At 35.4% G+C, this 24,055-nt stretch overlaps 1 protein-coding gene across 4 annotated transcripts; it reads right to left on the reverse strand.

The window, feature by feature from the left end:
- Positions 1-10,828: 10,828 nt before the first annotated feature.
- LOC143253580 (uncharacterized) lies at positions 10,829-24,052 on the reverse strand. Of its 4 annotated transcripts, none has more exons than XR_013029712.1 (4): positions 23,900-24,052; positions 17,603-17,803; positions 12,995-13,243; positions 10,829-10,848 (listed from the first exon to the last, which is right to left on the reverse strand). XR_013029712.1 is itself a non-coding variant. In XM_076507663.1 (2 exons), exon 2 carries the CDS (start codon positions 17,419-17,421, stop codon positions 15,604-15,606), a length of 1,818 nt encoding a protein of 605 aa, XP_076363778.1. In that variant the 5' UTR covers positions 17,422-17,803; positions 23,900-24,052; the 3' UTR covers positions 13,749-15,603. The 4 variants fall into 4 exon arrangements, 2 of the variants coding, with proteins under 2 accessions (XP_076363778.1, XP_076363779.1); XR_013029711.1 differs by lacking the exon at positions 10,829-10,848 and adding an exon at positions 10,859-10,877; XM_076507663.1 differs by lacking the exons at positions 10,829-10,848; positions 12,995-13,243 and having other exon boundaries at positions 13,749-17,803.
- Positions 24,053-24,055: the final 3 nt, after the last annotated feature.

Below are 24,055 nucleotides of genomic sequence, written 5' to 3' on the forward strand. Positions count from 1 at the left end.
TTTACAATTTACACTTGTATTTATAGTAAGGTCTACTCTTTACACCTGTATTTACAGAAAGATCTCTACTTGACTGTCATCTGTCTATAAATAACATACCCTGAGATACTAACGTCACATTTGGAGAGCTTCCGTTTTATTTAAACATTGATTTATGCCTGGAATATTATGACTAAATATATTTTTATGGACTTTATAATAGTTACGTCATCAGTGCTTGTCAGCCAATCAGCGCTTGCGTAGATGGGTATTCCTCGTTTTCTAAGCGGCATAGGAACACCAATGCAATCGGTCACAAGATGGAAAAAAAAAAAAAGAGGCCTCGTTCACCAGATTGTCTTGTTTCTGGCAAATCTAAAAGGACTAAAACTATGAATCAAAAATTTAGGAAAGAGTATAGTGAAAAATATCCGATCTTTGCATCAAAAGTTAGTGACAGTCATGCGTTTTGTACAGTTTGTCACATCGAAATTTTTGTGGCGCATGACGGGATAAACGATTGTTCCAGACATACAAAATCGGCATCTCACCAACAAAAGGCTGAGGCAAAGACAAAAACGATGCAGATAACGACATTTATGAGTAAGAATTCAGAATATGAAACCATAAATGCAAAAGTGATGTTTACACAGTTCGTCATTGCTCATAATTTACCCCTACCTGTAGCCGATCATGAAGGACATCTATTCAGAAAAATGTTCCCAGACTCTGATATAGCGAAATAATATGGCTGTGCTAGAACCAAAACTACAGACATTGTACAAATGTTGGGTTGTGACAAAATGATTTCAAGCATACTTACTAACAGTGTTTACAGTTTAGCCACAGATGGATCCACAGACATGGATGAATCAAACCTGTATCCAGTGGTTGTACGATATCTTGACCCTTTGCTTAGAAACATTGTTTGTTCTCTTTTGACAATGGTGGAATGGAGAGAAGCTTCAATGGGAGAGAATATTTTCAAGCTTTGGACCACAAACTGACAAAGAGGTAAATTCTATGGAAAAACTGTCTTAGTTTTCCTTCAGACATCGCCTAAGTTATGTCTGATATAGGTAAAGGTGTGATGGGACACATCTCAGGACGACAGTCTAGCATTTACTTCATGGGCTGTGCCTGTCACCTCATGAATATTGCTGCCCAGAAAACTTCCAGAGAACTGCCCAGTTTCTGATATATTGGTAGATATCTACTATTTTCTGGACAAAAGTGCTAGCAGAAAACAACATTTCAAAGAGTTTCAAGGATTGTATGACAAAGAAACAAGAAAAATTCTACAACTTGTTAACACAAGATGGCTTTCACTTGGGGTGTGCCTCAACAGAATATTAGACATGTGGAAGCCATTGAAGAAGTATTTTCACTGTGAAAAGGAAAAACTAGATTAAAAAGGATCTCAACGTGCAGTTCAGTCAGGTAGCAAAACTTTCACAGTTAGGATATCCTCTCAGCCACACAGGGAAACAAGACAACAGTCTCCAAAAGCAGACAAAGAAACATTTGATTTTACTCAATATATGTTTAGGCAGTCTGACTTTGAACTAAAGAAGAGACAATCAATGAAAGAAGAGAAGAAAACAAAAGCTAGCAAGGAAGTAACCAAGAAAAGTTATGCACAGAGCAAGTTAGACAAGTTAACAGTTTTCTTGGACAACAAAATGAGCTTGTTGTTTTGTTTTTTTCTTCAGTCTGAAATTCCTCTATTTGAGCAAGCCAGTTTGATATTGCAAAGAAAAGAGCCTTGCATACATATTATGCATAGAACTCTGATTACACAAGTTAAAAATGTACTTGTCAGATACATCAAGCCAAAATATCTTGAAGGCAACATCACTGAACTTGACTAGATCGATGAATCCTTACACATCTTATGAGGCAGTTTCTATTGGAAATGCTGCCAAGAAATACATTGTTAAATATGAAAAGGACCTGGACCTGATCAGCTTCTACACCAGTGTCAAGAAATACTATATCGCAGCTACAAATTACATGGTGAAACATTTCCCTCTAAATGATGAACTTCTGATTCACGCAGAGGTTGCTGATCCAAAACTGAAAGTCAGCAAAGATTTCTCTTCTCTACGCTTCTTCACAGACAGGTATCCTGTCCTTGTCAATACACGTGAGCACTACACTATTGACAAGTTGGAAGGGCAATATTTGAACTATCAGATTGATACTTTCTCAGAAACTGTCCTTCAGTTGAATGTTGACAAGTTTTGGATTCAGCTGTCTATAGTTAAGGATCAAAATGGCAACCAGAAGTATAACATTCTGTGTAGAGTTATGCTTGGAATTATTACAATCTTCCATTCTAATGCTGACAGTGAAAGGATATTTAGTTTAGTGACTAAAAACAAAAGCAAGTTCAGACAAACTTGAGCAACTCAGTTTTGAACAGTATCATAACACACAAGATGTGTATGCAGTCAAATTGACAATGTTGTTATAACTCCCAACCTTCCAGAGACATTCTCATGAAAGCAAAGGCTGCAACAGCTGCAAAACTATTACAAGAAGTGTCATAAACATGATATAAGCTAGTCCTTATCCAAGGGCTTGCTGTTTGTACATGTTCAATGTTGTTTTGCCAGTATGTTTGTTACTTTGAACTAAATAAAAGACATAATTTCAAAATACTTTTTTTTTCCATTTTAATTATTATATACACAAAATACAGTCATAAATGAGCAATCTATAGCAGTAATAAATAATAATAGTTATAATAATAAACAGCTTAGAGACATTGGTCAGGCCTAGTAGCCGCAAATGATAAACGGCTCTGTCTACAATCATTACGCTCAGTCATTTGAAATAGTTGGCATCTCTGTAATCCCTACAACTACATCAAAGTAATTTATTCTTGAAAGTGCTAATTGTCAGCGCTCCAAATCGCCAAAACTTTTAGATATGCATGACTGATAAGTGTTTTACTGATAATTTATTGAATTAAACAGAAATGAACGAGGTTTTAAAAAGTTTCAAATTATACGCATAAAAGGTATTTGATTCATGAGTTACAAAGCTGTTTTTCTTACCGTCACTAGAGGGCATTGTTTTTCTTCTATGGATGCATTGATAATCAAATACATATATTATTTTCTTCAGGTAAAAATATATTTCTTTACTTAACGTTTCCAAATTACAAGTCCTACCACGTCATTTCAAACATCAAAGAAAATAAGTTTTAACCCTTCATAAAATATTATTCTGCATGTCAAAACCAGAAAGCGTTAAAATTATTGAGAAAAGGTTTTTTCAAGAACCAAAACAATATTAATTCATCTTAGTTTGTGCCAAATTTTTTCCCAGATATCAATAGTCAGTAATCTGCCGTTAGGAGGAGTCATCAAGTCCTGCAAGGTATAGTTTATTACTCGTATTTTAAACTAGGTTGTGCTCAAAAAAGGCTTCTCACTTGTTCGTGTTGTTGTTTTTCACAGATCAGGTTTTATATATGCTTAAGGCAAGCTATGAGGACTTGATGTTTCATCTGTTTATAACAAGTTAATTAACATCATGTACATGAGTCAAAGAATACCATTAAATATTAAACTTTACCTGACATCCCAATCTCAACCATGACATTCACATACTCATCTCTTTTCAATGAATATTGTAGTTTATTACTAACATTGTAATATTTCCTTAATAAAGACCATATTTAAACTTGTTTCACCTTTAATGCTCTTCTGTACCACCTGTCTCAAATTCAAAAACTGTGTATCACTTATACCACTTGTAAAGTCCTTATGTACGACCGATCTAAAGCTCAGAGTCCTTCTGTATCACCTGTCTAAAGCTTAAAGAACTGTGTATCACTTATACCACCTTGCTTCCAGTAACACAGCAGTATGTTTGCGGACTCACACCGCTAGAAATCAGGTTTCGATACCCGTGATGGACAGAGCACAGATAGACCACTGTGTAGCTTAATTACAAACAACCTTACCACCTATAAAGTCTAAAACTCAGAGTCCTTCTGTACCGTCTGTTCTAATTCAAAAATTTGTGGCCGTCGCTTTAAAATATATGTGTACTACGTGTACAGTATATTTAAAATTCATGTATACTTCCTGTCATATTTGTTTGTGACATCTACATTCAACTTTTTTTGTGTTTGTAATATTTAAATATCAGATTTTGTACTCTGTTTTAATTTTGAAATTACAAACTAAATTACTTACTATAACTATTTTAAAATGTTTTCGTTCAGCTTCAGATCAAATAATCTCTGAAAACACTTAGTAATTTTAAATTTCCTGCTCCTATAAAAATATTTGGATTAATAGAAGTTCATAATAGACGAGATTGATACCCGTTTGTGCTTGTGTTTGTTATAAATACTTTAGAAGGGTAAATAAAATTTAAAGTAACGTAATGATTTTGTAAGAAAATGTAAATATTCGTCACTGGTGTTTTAAGGCATTTCGTCTCTTGTATAGCTTTTCTTTTTGTAATTCAGTTTATAATATATTCAAGACATACCAATAGCAGAACAAACAAGTGATATTCTTTTTTTTTTTTTTGCAAGAAAAATAACAGTAATGTATATTTCATAATAGAAATAGAATAGAGCCATTTAAAGTTTTAAAAATATGCTAAGTAAGATACAAGTTACTTTTCACTGTAATGAAATATTGATATTAAAGCTTGAAACAAAAAGATTTGAAATCCACACCCAAAGACAACACTTTTGGAGAGTTAAGTCACTGACAGAAAATGTTTGGCATGGAGAAAAAAACTTTAAGTAGGACCCGGCATGGCCAGGTGGGTTAAGGCGTTCGACTCGTAATCTGAGGGTCGTGAACTCGAATCCCCTCGCACCAAACATGCTCACCCTTTCAGCCATGGGGCGTTATAATGTGACGGTGAACCTCACTATTCGTTGGTAAAAGAGTAGCCCAAGAGTTGACGGTGGGTGATGATGACTAGTTGCCTTCCTTATAGTCTTACACTGATAAATTAGGGACGGCTAGCGCAGATAGCCCTCGTGTAGCTTTGCGAGAAATTCGAAAACAAACAAAACTTTAAATAATTTAAAAAATACAAATTAAATATTTATATTATATGTCATTTTTCTTTTGATTCATTGACTGTCTTATTTTGTTCTAATGTTTTATCTTATTATAGCCAGGGGCCTCTGGCGTTTCTGAACTTTTGAGAGGGCCCGACTATAATGTATACACAACACATAAAACTGTCGTGACTACACGTACTAACTGTATCTGTGTAAAATAATGTCTCCACCAATTTCTCTTGTACTATTTTATCCTTTTTCGAAAAAAAAAATCGCAAACACTCATCTAGTTTCTAATAATTTTCAGTACTGAGTTCAATAACAATCTTGGAAGTTCTCTAATAATTTAATTAAACAATTCATTTTTTCCCACATCCCGCGGCTAATGTTTCTCTGTTGTTTTTTTACTTACACAGGGGCAGACTGAATGAATGAGAGTAAAGCCTCGGTATGCTCTTGTCCTAATTGCTATGGCTTACTTCTTTAAAATTAAACAAAAAAACTACACAATGGGCTATTACGCTATGTTCATCATGAGTATCGAAACCCGGTTTTTCAGCATTATAAGTCCTCAAACTTATCGCGGTGCCACTGGGAGCAAATAAAAAAAATGGAACTAATAACTCTGATAAAGGCCTAGCAAAAGGGAATAATCATCGCTTCCTTGAGTCTGATAACAGTTCCATAATTAAACACAAACTAACACAGCTTTCTTCAGTCTGATAACAATTTCATAATTAAACACAAACTAACACTGCCTACAGAAAAGGAAAAAAAAAAAAAACACTTTCAATTTACAGGAAAAAATGAAACAGAAAATAACAAATTGCTTAAACTGTCTTAGGTACTTATTTACCGCTAAGACTTCGGAATAGGTCCCCGGATAGTGGTCATTGAGAAATTATATTTTATACGTTTAATTGTCTCAGGTCATGTTTTATCAATCGTCTTTAAAAGGAAACATTCAAACTATTAATTGATAAACATATCTTTTAAAAAGAAGTATCGAATAAAAGGCTCTAAACGATAAGACTTAAGTAGCTTGCAAGATAATTTTTTTGTAAGATTTCTCTGAAATAATAATCTATCTGCTGCTCCATAACTTTTGTCTCTCTCTGTAAGAAAGGCCTCCTCGGCACTGAATGGTGGCAGACGAAAGATGAATCTGAAATGCTATTTTTACGCACCTCTGACCTGAAATATCTAACGGACAAATGAAGAATAATGTGATAAAGAAAACCATCTGTATCCTTACTAAACGTTATCACGAATATAAGGCTTATTAGTGTGATAACCAAAATCATCTGTAGCCTAACTAAAAGTTATCACGACTTATAGGTTGAACAATAATAATAAACTAATTTTCAGTAAAATGGTTATGTGATACGATCTAACAATGTAAAACAAAGTGACAATACAAAAATGTATTTGCTGGGTTGCATGGGGGCGCTTCTTGTTGAATATATATGCAGCTCTGTGTTCTTTTAAGTCCGCTTAGTGGCTCAATGGTAAGTCTGAAGGTTTATATTGCTATAAACCTGGCTTAAACACCCGTGGTGTAGCTGTGTGCTCACAAGATTAGATTTACTAGCCTACGATAACTAAAACATTCAATATTCCACAAGCTTCGCTCATTCCTCTGTATGATTCAACGACAAGCTTAAGGGCATATAATGCTAATATCAGATGTTCGACCCCTTTTAGTGGACAGGACACAGGTAGACCATTGCCCTGCTTTGAGCATATCAACGAAGAAAACACTATGAATTTTTCACAATTTTTATGAAGATAAATTGAGTCATTTGTATTTTAACAACTCAACCCTATTCACTGCACATAAGCCAGAATTTTGGTTATTAATAATTGAAGTCTGTCTTTGTTTCGACTGAATGTGGATAAAGTTCAACACGGTTAGCATTTTAATTAACAACTCAGTAAATTACACTTCGACTGTTTGTTTGTTGTTAAGTGAAAAACTACACAATAAACTGTCTGTGTTGTGCTCATTACGGGTATAAAACCCCGATTTTTAGCGTTATAAACCTTTAGGTTTACCGCTGTACAGGGCTGAAAAGTGTAAGAAAGACAAATTCTTAACGAAGAAAACGTGTAGGTAAAGACTAAGTCTACTTAAATGTGTTTAAACGAATTCACAAAATTCTATATGGACTGATAATAAAACATTTAACTAAGTGTATAGTGGCAAGACTAGAGGGCGGGTTGAATATTAATAACCTCATTCAGATAGTTTTTTCTGAATATATCGTTCAAATCTAATTTATATTCATCTATCTAATATTGTATTTGTATGCGTCTCAAGGTTATTTAATCGTCTCTTCTTAAAACAAGTTTTTTTTTTTGCTTTGGTAAAATTTCCACATTCAGGTTTAGATTAGAGCGCCATCTATAGCTGAAAATGTTCACAACAGACGAATTATTGATAGAAATAACACAATTGAAGAAATGTTTTAAATTGTGCCATGTAGGTGTGGAAATCCTTTATTTATCCTAACTTGTCTTTTACAAATGTAACTTATTTATGATAAGTTGTGAATTGATCGTTGATTTATACTTCTGAACAATTTGTATAATAAATACGTTTTGATTTTCTGCCATTTGTCTGGAATCAGGTGAAAATTTCGGTTTAATAAGATTTCTGTTCGCTACTCAAAGGTTATTATATAAAGTTCTTTAACTAAATGTTTATTTCTTCAACAAAGTATTTTAATTTACTTCTTATCTTGATGCAGTACCCTATACCACGAGCGGGGCAAAGTTCCATGCTTTCCCAACGCCCCAAGTATTAACTTTCAATTTCCTGTCACTAACATGAGTTTAATTCATATTTATTTTAACATTAGGAAACAGCAGAGAAGGACCAGATGTGTACACAACAAACTGCAAGTTTTCTTCATCACTAATACAGCTATGCGTTTCTCTTATCGTAAATAAACAGTAAAGAAAAACCACGTATCTACACATCCTTTCAGTAAGACATTTAATGTTCAAATGTTGCACTCGAATACAACGAGCGTTCCACTAAATGACAGTGTTTTTCCTCTTATGGTTGTTGAATATTAAATAAAAATAGCGATAAGATGTTTATAATCTCATATTTTTAGTGGGATTCTATATAAAACTAATAATTAAGACATATTATACACGACGACATTCTAAAATGCTACAGTGGCTCGAGAAATGCACGAGACAAAGATAACGACAAGCCACAAGATAAGTGACTTAAATAATGTGGTGAAACAAATTTCACTATAACAAACTACCTTGCCGCAACCAGTTTAACGTTGACCACTGTGTTAAAATATCTATCTTCTCATAAAGACAGTGTTATGAAAGACTACAAGTTTTCTCCAAACCCATATTCACATTAATTTAAAGACTTGTGTACATACAAGGCCTAACTAAGTTTTTTGGAGCCAACTGGAAACAAGGACACTTCAGAGAGTATTTTACAGTGTGCACGTGTTTATTGCTGTCTCATATTTCTCTCGGAAACACATTACCTTTGGCATTATGTGAGAAAAGGCTTATTTCTAGTTCAGAAGCTCAAGGCAATGGGTATGAACACGATTAATACACTTAGCGCCACCAACCTTCACTTTTCAAGCTTTTTCAGGTCGGATAAGATTATTTAATTCTAACGTTTTGATAAGTAGTTAATGTTGGAGAACTTTTATTACTTCTTCAATGAATAAATTCACTTTTCATTGGCAACTGACTGAAGAAAGTAACATTGTGGTTTTTAATACTTTTACGTAGATAAGTTCTGCAGGAATCCTATTAGAAAGAACCACACATGACCTATGTGGATGATTTCTCGTGTCTGGCATCTTATACCTAGTGAATCCAAGAAACCCGCTTGGAAGAAGAACCTCTCGGACTTGTTCCAACAATTAAACCTACTTTGCAAATAAATAGGTCACTTTGTACGTCATGAAGTTGATTCTACCAGCAAGGTTGAGAGAAAAGCAGACAATATCTTGTCCCAAATTGTCAAGAGCTTTGCTGTGTACAGTTAGCTATTCTAGACAGAGCTGTACCAACCGCACGTCTCTCTAGCTGCAATAGAAAATGAGGTCAACCATGTAGGGGTTTTAAACAGTGTTTCAATATTCCTACTGAAGGGGTAGGAAAATAAATACAGACAAGTGTAGCTGATAAGTTATAAAACTAATTACCTCTTGACTTAGATAGCATGATTTTATAACGCTAAATACCAGAAAATTGTGTAAGTTACGTTTCAAGTGAGTATTTCATTCTCATTTACAAACAACTCTTATTTATGTTCAGAAGTCCCCATGGACAAAATGACAGTCATGTCTAACAGTAATCATGGACAGAACAGCAGCGATGTCTAATAGTCATCATGGAAAGAATGACAGTTATGTCTAATAATAGCCATAAGCAAAATGACAGTCGTGTCTAGCAATCACCACGAACACAATGACAGTCATATCCAACATTCACCATGGACAAAATGACAGTCGTGTCTAGCAGTCACCACGAACAGAATGACAGTCATGTCTAGCAGTCACCATGGACAGAATGATAGTCATGTCTAACAGTCACTATGGACAAAATGACAGTCATGTCTAGTAGTCACCCTGGATAGAATAAGAGTTATAACTTGAGAACAGGTTGATGTGAACTCTGTAAATTCGCGGTAACTTTTATCAGTTTAATTTTTTTCTTCTTTGCTACTGGTGGATACAAAAGGTAGCTAGGTTAAATTTCCAAACGAGACGCAGTTCTTTGTCAAATTCTTGTACCATATTTTCCAAATCTTGATGGAAAAATTATTTGGAATTTGAAATGAATGCTAACTTATTTTTAGTATTAACACTCAGTTTTTATAACACTATAAAATATACTTGTAAGAATAATTTGTTCCATAATTCTTTGTACATGTGAACAAGTTTATATTTTATATTTCTATTGGAAACAAATAGGGGAGATTTACAACATATGTTACAGAAGTTCAAACGGTTAATTACGTATTTGTTATGACAGGTTTCTTATTCAACCAGTCGAAACAACTTGTTATTCGGTTGCTAAGAAAAAGAACATTTCTGTAAGAAAATCGTTTGGGTTTCTTAGGCCTCTCGCGTTTCTGAAAACGACCATTTAGGAAAATCACTTAAGGAAATTATTTAAGAGAAGTGTTCAGGTTCCTTAGAAGAACTATTAGGTGAAAAGACGACTACCTATGTTCTTCATCCCTCATTGGTTCGGAGATAAGTCAAGGCCCTATGACACTAAAATTAGAGTTTCGATACCCGCAGCTACACATAGACCATTGTGTTGCTTTGTTCTTGTCAATAAACAAACATGTACTCTTTCCTTTAATCTACTTTTATTCAAAGTATCTTATTTTACTTATATTAATATTTCAAAACGATGGTGTATTTTTTTACACGTAATTCAATTATACTTGTAACCATTACGATATACTTTAATATTATATGTACTTTTTATTTACTTGAGTTTTTGTTATTAAGACATTTCTGAATAAGTACACTATCATTGTTTAATTGTTAATGTGAAAACTCAACATGAACATTTAGTCTGTCTCTTCTCAAGTTGGAGTTGTACAAAACTGGTAGCTGTGTTTGGCTTTATCAAATTTATATATTCAATTCTTGATAAACGTTCGTAGACTAAACCGTTCACTTCACTAATTCTGAACGCGGCGTGATGCAGTTAGTTTCCCATAATTACGTCAGATGTCGCTCCTTAATTCTGTGGTCCTTTCCTTTTGTAGAAGTGGTAAAACTTGTCAACTTTCCTTTATTTTTCCGTACTATCGACTGGAAGAACACGTTTGTTCAAGTGACAACTACGCAAATGTCAAGTGTTGATGAATAAAGTAATAATGGTGTTTAAGCCCATAAATAATGAATTTATTTTTAATTTAAATTATTAAAAGATTAACTTATACATAGATCTCTCGTGTAATGCATTTTTTTAAAATTTGTACACTGACTTCTTGTGTAATGGATCTCTAAATTTATACAGAAGCATATTGTGTAATGGATCTCTTAAGTTATAGACACACTTCTTGTGTCATGGATCTCTAAATTTATACAGAAGCATATTGTGTAACGGATCTCTAAAGTTATAGAGACACTTCTTGTGTCATGGATCTCTAAATTTATACAGAAGCATATTGTGTAATGGATCTCTAAAGTTATAGACACACTCTAAAGTTATAGACTTGTGTCATGGATCTCTAAATTTATACAGAAGCATATTGTGTAATGGATCTCTAAAGTTATAGACACACTTCTTGTGTCATGGATCTCTAAATTTATACAGAAGCATATTGTGTAATGGATCTCTAAAGTTATAGACACACTTCTTGTGTCATGGATCTCTAAATTTATACAGAAGCATATTGTGTAACGGATCTCTAAAGTTATAGACACACTTCTTGTGTCATGGATCTCTAAATTTATACAGAAGCATATTGTGTAACGGATCTCTAAAGTTATAGACACACTTCTTGTGTCATGGATCTCTAAATTTATACAGAAGCATTTTGTGCAATGGATCTCTAAATTTATACACGGACCTCTTGCGTAATAGGTTCCGCAGTTTATACAGACACAACTTCTATAAGTTCGTTGCTAAACAGTACGAACGTTTCGTTTTGCATGGTATGTTTAATTGAGCAGAATTAAGGGATATATTAAACTGGTACACACGTTCTAAGCCTGTTGTTTTTATCTTCTTTGAACAACAAGTCTGTTTTTCCACAAGTTTTTATTCCACTAATTATCGTTTTAGGTCACATTTCTTATCATTCTGAGACAAGGAAACCTACGATAACTTACGGCTAATAAAACATAAGAGTTGGTGAGGAAATGGCCTCACCAGTTAAGTGATAACTTTCTCATAAATACCCAAATTTAACTTACAAATCAACTTAATCAATAATTATCTACCTTTTTCCACCCCCGACCCTTTAATCATGGTATTAACAATTCCCAATATCTGTTAACAAAACAAGCTGTGGCTAGCTAAGTTTCTAAGTAGATGTTCAAAGGTCTTGACCCACATTCAAATAATCTGACTGGGGAAATAAAAAAACCTGCGCCATCTATTGGGATGTATATTACTATTTTACAAGTATTATATTCAAACTTGTTTGTTTGTTTTTGAATTTCGCACAAAGCTACTCGAGGGCTGTCTGTGCTAGCCGTCCCTAATTTAGTAGTGTAAGACTAGTGGGAAGGCAGCTAGTCATCACCACCCACCGCCAGCTCTTGGGCTACTCTTTTACCAACGAATAGTGAGATTGACCGTAACATTATAACGCCCTCACGGCTGAAAGGGCGAGCATGTTTGGCGTGACCGGGATGCGAACCCGCGACCCTCAGATTACGAGTCGCACGCCTTAACACGCTTGGCCATGCCGGGCCTATATTCAAACTTTTATGGTATTTATTATTCCTATTTTCATTCACTTTAAGGTACAAATTGTACATGGTAGTATCTTAAAATAATTTATTTAGATTTACAGTTAATAGCAAACCTATATTTTATGCACGTCACTCATTCTCATATCAATATTTACAGTTAATAGTAAAACTATATTTTATGAACGTCATTCATTCTTTTATCAGTGTTTACAGCAAATAATAAAACTATATTTACTGAACGTCATTCGTTCTTTTATCAATGTTTATAGTAAATAACAAAACTATATTTTATGAACGTAATTCATTCTTTTATCTACGATTACATTAATTAGTAAAACTATATTTAATGAACGTCATTCATTCTTCACGTCACATTTTACTTGTCAATATTCTTATATAACATGTTAAAATGAAACAAGCTCTAAGTAATAGACATATTTATTGAGAAGCACAAAGCTACACATTGAGCTATTTGTACTGTGCCACAGAAGATATCGAGACATCGTAATAGCTTTATTTATTATGTTTTTACCTCAACAGCACGACGCACACGTACTGAACTGAGCGATCAGGTGACATACTTCTGTGTTTCAGCTATCCCTCAGTCTGATCTGTATTCCAGCCGGTTGGCAGCACCAAATAGCGGGAATAACTGTCACGCTTACGACACACCCACAATGCTTTGTAGCACAAGTTCTGTAATTCGATGTCTTCAGATTCCCAGTTCGATTACTAACGTCCTACTATATCTTTCCCTGAAGCCAAGGGTCACGTGTTTTTTCTGTTTATTGAATATATTTGAAAATCAACATTGCTCTCTGTAGATGTTTAAAATATAAGTGTAAGAATATCCTTTAAAACTAAAAATTATGTAATAATTTCATTTTAGTTTCAAACTCGTCTCTGTTTACTTGGATGATAAACAATATCATTGTTTTTCGAAATTACAATTCGGTCCTTTTTTATTTCCTCCCACAAACATTTCGACAAAAGTATATGAAGTATTCGTCAGCTGAAATGTATGAATACCAAAAATCTTTTTACTTAGTATCATAAGCTCTTACACACATGGGATGAACAAATTCCTAACCTGTTATACTTTTCATTGTAGTACGATGCCAATTTACAAAAGTTGTACTAAAACGTTTTATTGGCTAATTATAACGCCTGCTCTTTCTGTTGACACGAGTGATTGGCTAGTTACCAGCACTTGCTTTCAGTTAAAAAAAAAACGCCAGTTACGAGTTTGTTTTTAAATAATGTTACATTTTTATCAAGCAATAATCTTTAATAATAATTGTTTTTATTAATAAATAGAATAATAAAATACATAAAGGAGTTTATGTTACAAACTGTCTTCAAACTTCGAATTACAAATGAGTGACATTAAATACTTTTGTACAAACCTCAGCTGTTATTAAATTGAAGTTCAACATGTCTTAGCATCATTAATAAAACCTGCAGGGATGTTCGTAGATGGGGGTTAAAAAGTTTATAAATAACCCATAAGAACACTACACTATTCTTTTAAACTTTATAATTTAGTGTCTCTTTCGTGTCGCATTCACAGAGAAATGTAACACACCAAACTGTACTTTTTGACTGTTTAAAACATCCGGGTATCACTAACAAAAAGAAAACAATGTTAGGTGTAACAACCTTCAATGGGTTACGTTACAAGTATATTTACAAAAAATAAAACAAAAAACCAAAACCATCAGTGATAAAAAGGAAAAAACACACTATAAAACTAAACACTGAGTAGTAGATAAGAGCATTCCATCACCTAACAAAAAAGCCCATCACCAGAAAACAAATCTGGTATAGCGCCCCCTACCTTGTGACATAAAAATAACACCACTTACCAATATAATGCACCCAAGTGTCAATTTATATATATATACATACCGTATCGTACAAATTAAGTAATAAATTAGAATTATAATGTTTTCGAGTCAGTTTTAAATGTAAAGCTTCTTCTTACAGGAGCACACCTGTTTTAAGTTCCTTTCAATATCGCGTTACTTAACACTTAAAAAAAGTTTTCAATAGCACAACCCCGTGTGTACTTTTACAAAATAAAATAATATTAAAAGTTAAAAGGCCTTTTAAATGAATAGCAAATACGGGTTAACGTAACGTTAAGTCTTCCCCCATAACATAAACTACCTATATTCACATAATGACCTGTTTACTATGGCAATATTACTTAGGCACATCGTCGTAACAGTCAGGCTTGTTTAATATTTATTTTAATATCTGTCGTTAGAATACGCTGGTTCATTATCAACCATAGCTCAGAGGGCCTCTGTGATGTACTGGTTCTATAAAATTGTGTCTCTAATCCATTATCTGTAGTTCAGGATGACTCTTTACGCGCTGGATATTCAACAACGTATCGTTAATTCATTATTAACCGTCGTCCAGACGGCCTCTGTGATATACTGGTTCTATAAAACTGTGTCTCTAATCCTCCAGTATCTGTAGTTCAGGATAGCTCTTTATACGCTGATTATTCAACAACGTGTTGGTAATTCATTGTTGACCGTAGCTCAGAGAAACTCTGTGATGTACTGGTTCTACAGAACTGTGTCTCTGTGATGTACTGGTTCCACAGAACTGTGTCTCTGATCCCTCATTATGTTTGTGATGTACTGGTTCTGTAAAACTGTGTTGGTACTTCTTCATTAACCGTCGTCCAGAGGAACTCTGTGATGTACTAGTTCTATAAAATTGTGTTTCTAATCCCCTAGTATCTGTAGTTCAGGATAACGCTTTATACGCTAATTATTCAACAACGTGTTGGTAATTCATTATTGACTGTAGCTCAGAGAAACTCTGTGATGTACTGGTTCTGTAAAACTGTATCGGTACTTCCTCATTAACTGTAGTTCAAAGGAACTAAGGGGTGTACTGGTTCTCTAAAACTGGGTCGATAATTATCCATTAACTGTGGTTCAGAGGTACTCTAGGATGTATTGGTTCTGTAAAACTATGTCGGTAATTATCTATTAACTGTAGTTCATAGGAACTCTGGGATGTACTAATTCTGTAGAACTGTGTCAGTAATTCCTCATTAACTGTAGTTCAGAGGAACTCTGGGATGTACTGGTTCTGTAAAAATGTGTCAGTAGTTATTCATTAACTATAGTTCAGAGGAACTCTGTAATGTACTGGTTCGACAAAACTATGTCTGTAATCCTTAGTGTTAACTGGGAGATCAAAATACCCACGTCTTCTCTGCTCGTCTACGAGCAACCCTGCTTGAGAGCGACGTTTGTCAATATATCTTTCAACAGGTCGCCTCGCAGATCGTTCTGGATACGGTTCTGGAGACCGAGGTCTTCTGTATGAACCACGTTCAGGACTTGCAGTTATGGGGTCTGCAGAACGGCTTGGGCGCACATGATATGATCTCTCCATTCGTCTGCTGTAGTCCACTGGCCAGTTTGGTTGTTCCATTGTAAATTTAGCCATACGACTACTATCGTACATGTAAGGACGATTCCTCTCGATTTCCGGCTGACTGCGTTGTCTCGACATTTCAACAGAATGATGTGCAGAAACATGTGGAGGAGAAGGGGTTCGCGCTTGGATATTTAATTGTGATGATGAACGAAACGCTCTTGGTTCAGAAGGAGGAGCCTCTGTCACCTTGTTTCTGCTGTATATCTCGCCTCTTTCATTATGTTCTTGTAAAGTATTTCTGGCTTTGTTATCCAATGAGACATCTCTATTGAAACGATTAGCTAAATCGGATACTTGCGGTAAATGATACGAGAAAGGTACTGAATTACCTTTCCATCCTCTGTAAATAACTTCCTTGACTCTTTCTTGGTCATTCTTAGATCTGTCTAGTTTACTGATACTCTTATCATGAACAGTAGGTAAAGGTCGGCTGTCAGAATAGGTAGGCAAGATTGGTGGGGGGGCTTTAATGGTGGGTGAAGGCGAGCGTGGTCGATAGCGTGGAATATCTCGTCTCCAGTTTTGATCATCTTCAGCTCTTTCTGGCCAATCATCTTCGTCTGAACTGGTGTCTGGGTCAACCTCTTTACTCTCGAAATCCGGATGTGACGTCACCTCCTGGATAGCGGAACTCAGAGCTTCTTCAGAACCAATTCCACTGGATTTTCCACTGGAACTCGATTCCTTTGGCTTCGAAGGTCTTCCATTAACAGATCGAGGACGTCTTTGTAAGCCAACATTACCAGTTTGTGAATTTTTCCTCTCTTCGGTTTCCCCATGTCTGGAAGCAGTATCGTAATCTTTGGGAGGCAACAAAATCGGACAGTTATTTGGGTTGTTCAGTCGCTCGCGCAGCTCAGCAGCCAGAGAATCGTAGAGACTTGCAACGTGATCCTTACGGGCAGGCAACTCGGTGTCCGATCCAAAGGAGTCGTCTAGGGGGTCTGATCCGTCAGTGTGTGTACTGCGGCCATCAGAGTTCAGTCTCCGAGAGGGCAGGAGGCCTTTCACCGCCAGTCGGTTCTCAATTTCTCTGAACTTTTTCTGGTTTTCTGGACGGTCTATGAGAGTCTGCAATTGGCCTTTGAGCGTGGTAGCCGTTTCCACACTATCGCACCGATAAGCATGCACATGGACGGGACATTTGGTCAGCGGGTTATAGAGAAGTAGAATGACACACACAATGTCGTCGTCCGGCTTGTCTTCCTGGACGACACACGTGATGGCGTGATGAGGAATGAAGTGTTTAATATGCTCTGTCTTTCCTTTGTTGTTCTTTCTTGGCACGTTCTGTATGACCTTTATCCCTTTGTTGCTGACTTGAAGGGTCACTTTCATGGGTTCCAACTCGCGTTCTTTATCCAACAAGTAGCTGAGAACTGGTTGAATATACTCCTCGCCTCTCAACCCCTTACTCTCTTTGGCCCCCAGGAACCACACGTAGTAGGACTGTTTCTTGATGTCCTTCCGTTTAATGACACGAAAGGCCATGGCTAGCTAAACGTCCAAGCACGTGAACGTTTCAGTTTTATTTCACGGAAGTATTTATACAAAAGAGGCCTTGAGTCTCTAGCAACCCCAGTTCGCTTTTGTAACCCTTCTGGGACAGAGCAGAAACTTTGCCGCTAGGCATATAACTTGTACTACCTGTTCCTTGTCACACCTTACATACCGGTCCTACGGCATCCAATCATCGCCTGAACTGTCATAAAAACCGAGGCCACCCCGCAACTGGGATGCGGCAAGGCTTCGTCACGGCCTTTAGGCTTAACGATGAATACCAAGCAAGTCGTTTGGCAGCGACCCAAGGAAGTCGACGGTCAGGTTTGTACAGTGAGGCTTATCAAGGCGAATTCGAGGGATGAGCCGTCACCTCAAAGAAAAATTAAAAAAAACAACTCACACATATATAAACCATACAACTAAAGGAAATATGAAAGATATACATTATGGAAAGTAAAACTGCGAATATAAAAACACTTTAAACAATTTTTTTTTTTATTTCGGACAAAATATGTTACTCATCATTATAAACGTTTATCACTTTATTCCAAGAAATATAATGAATACAGAACGGAAGCTCTTATTTTTCTCAGGGCACCAACTGACCTTATTCAACCAATCAGGAACGTTTCGTAAATGATGACCCCATTTCCCGTCATTCCTACACATGAGAAAAAGGCAGTCCTGAAAAACGAAATACCGAACTTCGTGTTTCGTGATGACGAAGTATTCCAGAACAAGATGTGCAACAAGTGTGCAACGAAAAAGGATGGGGGCTTGAGGGGTTCGAACCCCGTCCTTTAGCTTTAAACTTTTAACACTTGTGCTTAAAACAATGAAAAATATACTTATATCTAGCTTTTTCTTGTTATTCGTTTGAAAACCATTAAAATACACACAATCTTTTTACTGTGATTAGTCTAATCCATGGATGTAAACAGTAACACTGATATCTGCAAACAGTACCACTGATATATATATAAACACTAACACTGATATATGTAAACACTACCACCAATATGTGTAAAAACTAACACTGATATACGTAAACATTACCACTGATATATGTAAACACTAACAGCGATGTGTAAAATTTAACACTGATATGTGCAAAGAATAACACTAACATATACAAACACTAAATTATTTTGTTTATGTATAATGATTATCAAACGTTATTTAAAAGTAAAACTGTGCAGTTTTCCTGTAAAAAACAAAATATCTCATATTCCATCACATAACAACTTTTAAAAACTAACAGAAAATGCCGCTGTACAGCAAGTACTTACTAATCGATACTTTAGTTACAGATATGTCCATTAAAGTAAGATAAACATTTTAATTTGTAACGTAAATATTATACTATATTTATACAGCTATATAATTTAGAAAGTAAATGATGGAAAGTGTGTCCCCTCAAAGAAATTATTGTTTAGCGTCTGCGTAAAGTTTTCTTATCAAATAACTATTGTAAAAACAATCTAAATCTGTTATATATAACTGAAAGCTACATGAATTAGCATCTTCTTAGCAGACATACAACACCCATCTTTAACTTTACTGAATAATAGTATTTGCGAATGATTCTGTTGAAAAACAAACTAAATATACCGTTTTGTTGGCACTGTTGTTTTTTATAAAGTCTGAAAGTTGATTCAATGAATGAATGTGTTACGAATATGAGAAACAATTTGTTAATTTTTGAATTTCATTCAAAGCTATACAAGAGCTATCTGTGCTGTCCGTCCCTAATTTAGCAATGTAAGACTAGAGGGAAGGCAACTAGTCATCACCACCCACCGCCAACTCTTGGGTTACTCTTTTATCAACGACTAGTGGGATTGACTGTCACATTATAACGCCCCCACGGCTCAAAAGGCGAGCAAACTTGGTGTGATGGAGATTCGAAGCCGCAACCCTCAGATTACAAGTACAGTGCTCCTAACCACCTGGCCATGCCAGGCCTAGGAGTAACAGTGGCCCAGAAAATGTATCAGTACAAAAAACGGACAAAAACTATAATCATAAGATGTGTTAATATACAAAAGATACAGTGTCTCCAGAAAGTATACCAATATATAAAAACTACAATAACATCTAAAAATACATAAAGACTACAAGACTGTTTCCAGAACATGTTTCGACTAATAAAAACAGTGTTTAGGGCATTGCTTTCATGTGAAATAACTGAATGAGTTGGAGAACTAACATTCAATAAACTAACGAGTCATAATTTCGCTTTCCTTGAAAGTTTCATACGTCGCTAAGTTCCCTTGTGTTATTGTTACATATAAAATTATGAAATTTTCTTATCTGTAAACCATGGTGTTCACAACAAATTCGTGTCTTGTTTCAATTATTTAGAACTTAACACTCTCGCATAAATTTCTTAAGTCAAATGTAATTTCACACATGGCTAACAATGTTTACAATCTCCCTAAACAACGAGCACACATATCGTACGTACAATAATTATTTATCCCAGTGGAACAGCGATAAGTATAGGACTTACGACGCTTTGTTTGTTTCTTTTTTGAATTTCGCGCAAAGCTACACGAGGGCTATCTGCGCTCGCCGTCCCTAGTAAGACTAGAGGGAAGGCAGCTAGTCATCACCACCCACCGCCATCTGTTGGTCTACTCTTTTACCAACTAATAGTGGGATTGACCGTCACTTATAATGCCCCCACGGCTGAAAGGGCGAGCATGTTTGGTGCGATGGGGATTCGAACCCGCGACCCTCAGATTACGAGTCGAATGCCTTAACGCACCTGGCTTTGCCGGGCCACTTACGATGCTAAAGTATGGGATTCGATTTCCCGTGGTGGACACAGCAGACAGCCTAATGTGGCTTTATCTATGCAACAAGCAACAATAACCTTCACTGGTTGCAACTTGTCGTATTCTCCCAAAAATGTCTGCAGAATAACTGAAGATCTGGAAGGAACTACATGGTTTCACGTACATTATAATTGTTATGCGTGAGTTTAGTGTTGGAAAAGTATTTTGCTCTAAGTTTCAAGCTTGATACATTGATCATTGCTATATGTGAAACATTTTGGATTGTTTCTTCCGAGATCCTGGACACAACCCGTTGTTAGTCATGTATGAAACATGTATTTAAAATATTAAGTACGAGCATGGTGTTAGAAAAATATTTTGTTCGAAAAATTCAACCGTTGAAGCATAGATAACTCTTGTACGTAAAACACGTTTGTTTGCTTTTTTTATGTAGGATCTGGAGAGTGATATGGGTGTCGAAAAGGTTTTTACTTCAAAAGCTACAAGTCTTGAAACCTGGGACACGAGTTAGTTTTGGATACAGTTGTTCACAAACAGCAAACAACTTCAGCATTTATCTTCTCGTATATAACTTCAGCTACAATAGTTTACGTTTCAATGTAGCAACACATTATTAAAGAAGAAAACACATACAAATCGGCGTTTCCCAAGCCGTAAAGAGTAGCAATCTCCTAGGAACACATAAACATAATAAATGTGTGGAGTTTAATTATATATCGATAAAACCAACAGTTCTTAGACCGCAAGTTCACAAATACGTTCACTTTTACCTATAAAGAATGATCTGCTTCATCTAGCGGCCTAGTATAACATGAACCCAGAGGTAGAGCGTGTTTTTTGTTTTTTTTTATTAATAAGCACATTTCTTCTGAACCGAAACATTCGTTCCAATAAAATTCATCATGCCTTCCTTTTCCATTCCAAAAAGGTCAGGTGGTCAGTGATGAACATCCCAACCCCGATAGCCCAAGTGTGACTGTAAACCACTCAACAACCCTAGACCCATAGAACAAGTTTACTGACTCCTAAAACGTGAATTAAAATAATTACTAATCATAACATCCTTGTGAAGCCTGACGAAGGTTGTCTGACCGAAACATTCGACATCTTCCATTTTACACAACCTGATGATTAACGTTAAGTTCTTTATTATTATTAAAGTGCAAGAAAAACATCACAAACACATCTTAGTAATCACTAAATGTACTGTATAAACACATCTTAGTAATTACTAAATCTACTCTATAAATACATTTATATAATTAGTAAATCTACTTTATAAATACATCTATGTAGTTAGTAAATTACTTTATAAACACACGACTTAGTAATTCTTAAATGTACTGTATAAACGCATCTTAGTCATTACTAAATGTACTTTATAAACACATCTTAGTAATTACCAAATGCACTTTATAAACACATCTTAGTAATTAACAAATATACTTTATAAAGGGCCCGGCATGGCCAAGCGTGTTAAGGCGTGCGACTCGAAATCTGAGGGTCGCGGGTTCGCATCACTGTCGCGCCAAACATGCTCGCCCTTTCAGCCGTGGGGGCGTTATAATGTAACGATCAGTCCCACTATTCGTTGGTAAAAGAGTAGCCCAAGAGTTGGCGGTGGGTGGTGATGACTAGCTGCCTTCCCTCTAGTCTTAAACTGCTAAATTAGGGACGGCTAGCACAGATATCCCTCGAGTAGCTTTGTGCGAAATTCAAAAACAAACAAACAAACTTTATAAACACGTCTTAATAATCACTAAATGTACTTTATAAACACATCTTAGTAATTACAAAATGTACTTTATAAACACGTCTTAGTAATTACTAAATCTACCTTATAAACACATCTTAATAATTACTAAATGTATCTTATAAACACATCTTAATAATTACTAAATGTATCTTATAAACACATCTTAGTAATTATTAAATGTTCCTAATAAACACATCTTAATAATTACTAAATATACCTTATAAGCACAAGTCAAACTTCTTGGTGAGACAGACAACATCTTAAACAGTTTTTATTGGTTAGAAAGAGTCGGTGGCGGCGCCAGGGGGGCTTTGGGGGGCTTGAGCCCCTTAAAAATGAGCCAAGTCCCCCAGTACCCAAATATTGTTACCTACATATATTCATAAAATATGGAAAACACAATCGTCGTTGTTGCTTAACATGTAACATCAAAGAGACATAGATCTGTAGAACTCCTCGTCTTCATTAAGACGGAAGTATGTGTCATGCATCCCATAGCAATGCACTGAATGCACTGAAACTCATGCACTGTATTGCCGCTCCCTGTGTAATACCATTCTATCTTGAACCTTGACGAAGATTAGACAACCACTTTGACTTCAAGTTACAACAGAACAGGCGCATTGTTTTGAAGTAATATTGACTATAAACACAACATAATGAAAAATAGTTAGCCTGATAGTGATCTTACTTTTCCTCAGAGTGTATTAACTTCACATGAGATAATTCGTTTCTGCTATATAAACTATGTCTTTATGTTATATTTCTTTTGATTTGTAGCTTTACTCTTAATAGTATATTAAATGTTCAATCTAAGCTAATCTTGATTTTCTTTAATTTTTTGTATTATCTTGGGTGGAATTTAGGTGAGCTACCTCTTTTACATATACACATATTTTCATAAACAGATTATCTATTCACGGTTATCTATTCATTAACTATACTGAACAGTTTATAAATAACTTGAACCTCAGACAGATTTACTTCAACTCAAGAGAATAATACAAGTTACATGTATCAAGTCCCTCTCAGTGTAATACAAGTTACACGTTTCGAATCCCTCTCAGTATCACACAAGTTACACGTTTCGAGTCCCTCGCAGTGTAATACAAGTTACACGTTTCGAGTTGCTCTCAGTACACAAAATTCCTAAGTAGTGTGTTCGAACTGTCTTCGAAGATTTTATCATAGTAATAATTGTACTTAATTACCTATAACCATATATGTATAAAAATTTTCTATCATAACCCTTTCTCATATTTACATTACCTTTGGTTCGGTTACACTTTCATACCAACTCTTAAAGTATGATAGACATACTTTCTGTCTAAAAACACAGCTAAAATTGTTGTCTAGGTAACATAGCTAAATCTGTTGTATAGCTAATATAGAAAAACACTGCTAATTATGTTAAGAGGCACAGTTTTATATTAAGCCTAAAATAAGGTATGATATAAATTGAATGAAAGCAGAATTTACAGCAATGTAACTGGTTACAGATGGAATTATTGTGTCATAATATTGTCAAACTTGAAGCTTACGTTAATTCATCTGACAAACCAATGAAGAATTATTAAAGTAAATATTTGTTTGACTTGTAGCATAGAGATAATCCTTAAACGTTCGTCTTAAAACACCAAACACATCTATATTCATAGCAGAAGAAATGCACACGCGCACATCCGTTCGAGCGCTACAAGACACCGGATGAAGCCTTGCACAGCTTATGCAGTTACTGCCCATGCTTACTTAGACTGCATCTATTATTAAAAGCTAGGAGCAACAGCCGCTGTCGTCTGCTGGTACGATGGTTTGGCTTTGTCAGTTTGTGTTCATATCGCTATAACGTTGAGACGCTACATTCGTAAATTCGAATATCTTTATGAGAGAAAAAGTAATGAAAACTTACCTTTTACACAAATAGTGGATTAAAACAACCCAAAATAAAACGCCCGTTCCTCACTATTTACAACCAACTCTTATTAACAATACCAAGTTTGTGCTACGTCGCACCTGACACCTTCCTACAGCACACGCGCATTGTTTAACCAATGAAACGATCGCT

Source organism: Tachypleus tridentatus, chromosome 6, assembly GCF_004210375.1.
Source record: "Tachypleus tridentatus isolate NWPU-2018 chromosome 6, ASM421037v1, whole genome shotgun sequence".
Classification (NCBI taxonomy): Eukaryota; Metazoa; Arthropoda; class Merostomata; order Xiphosura; family Limulidae; genus Tachypleus; species Tachypleus tridentatus.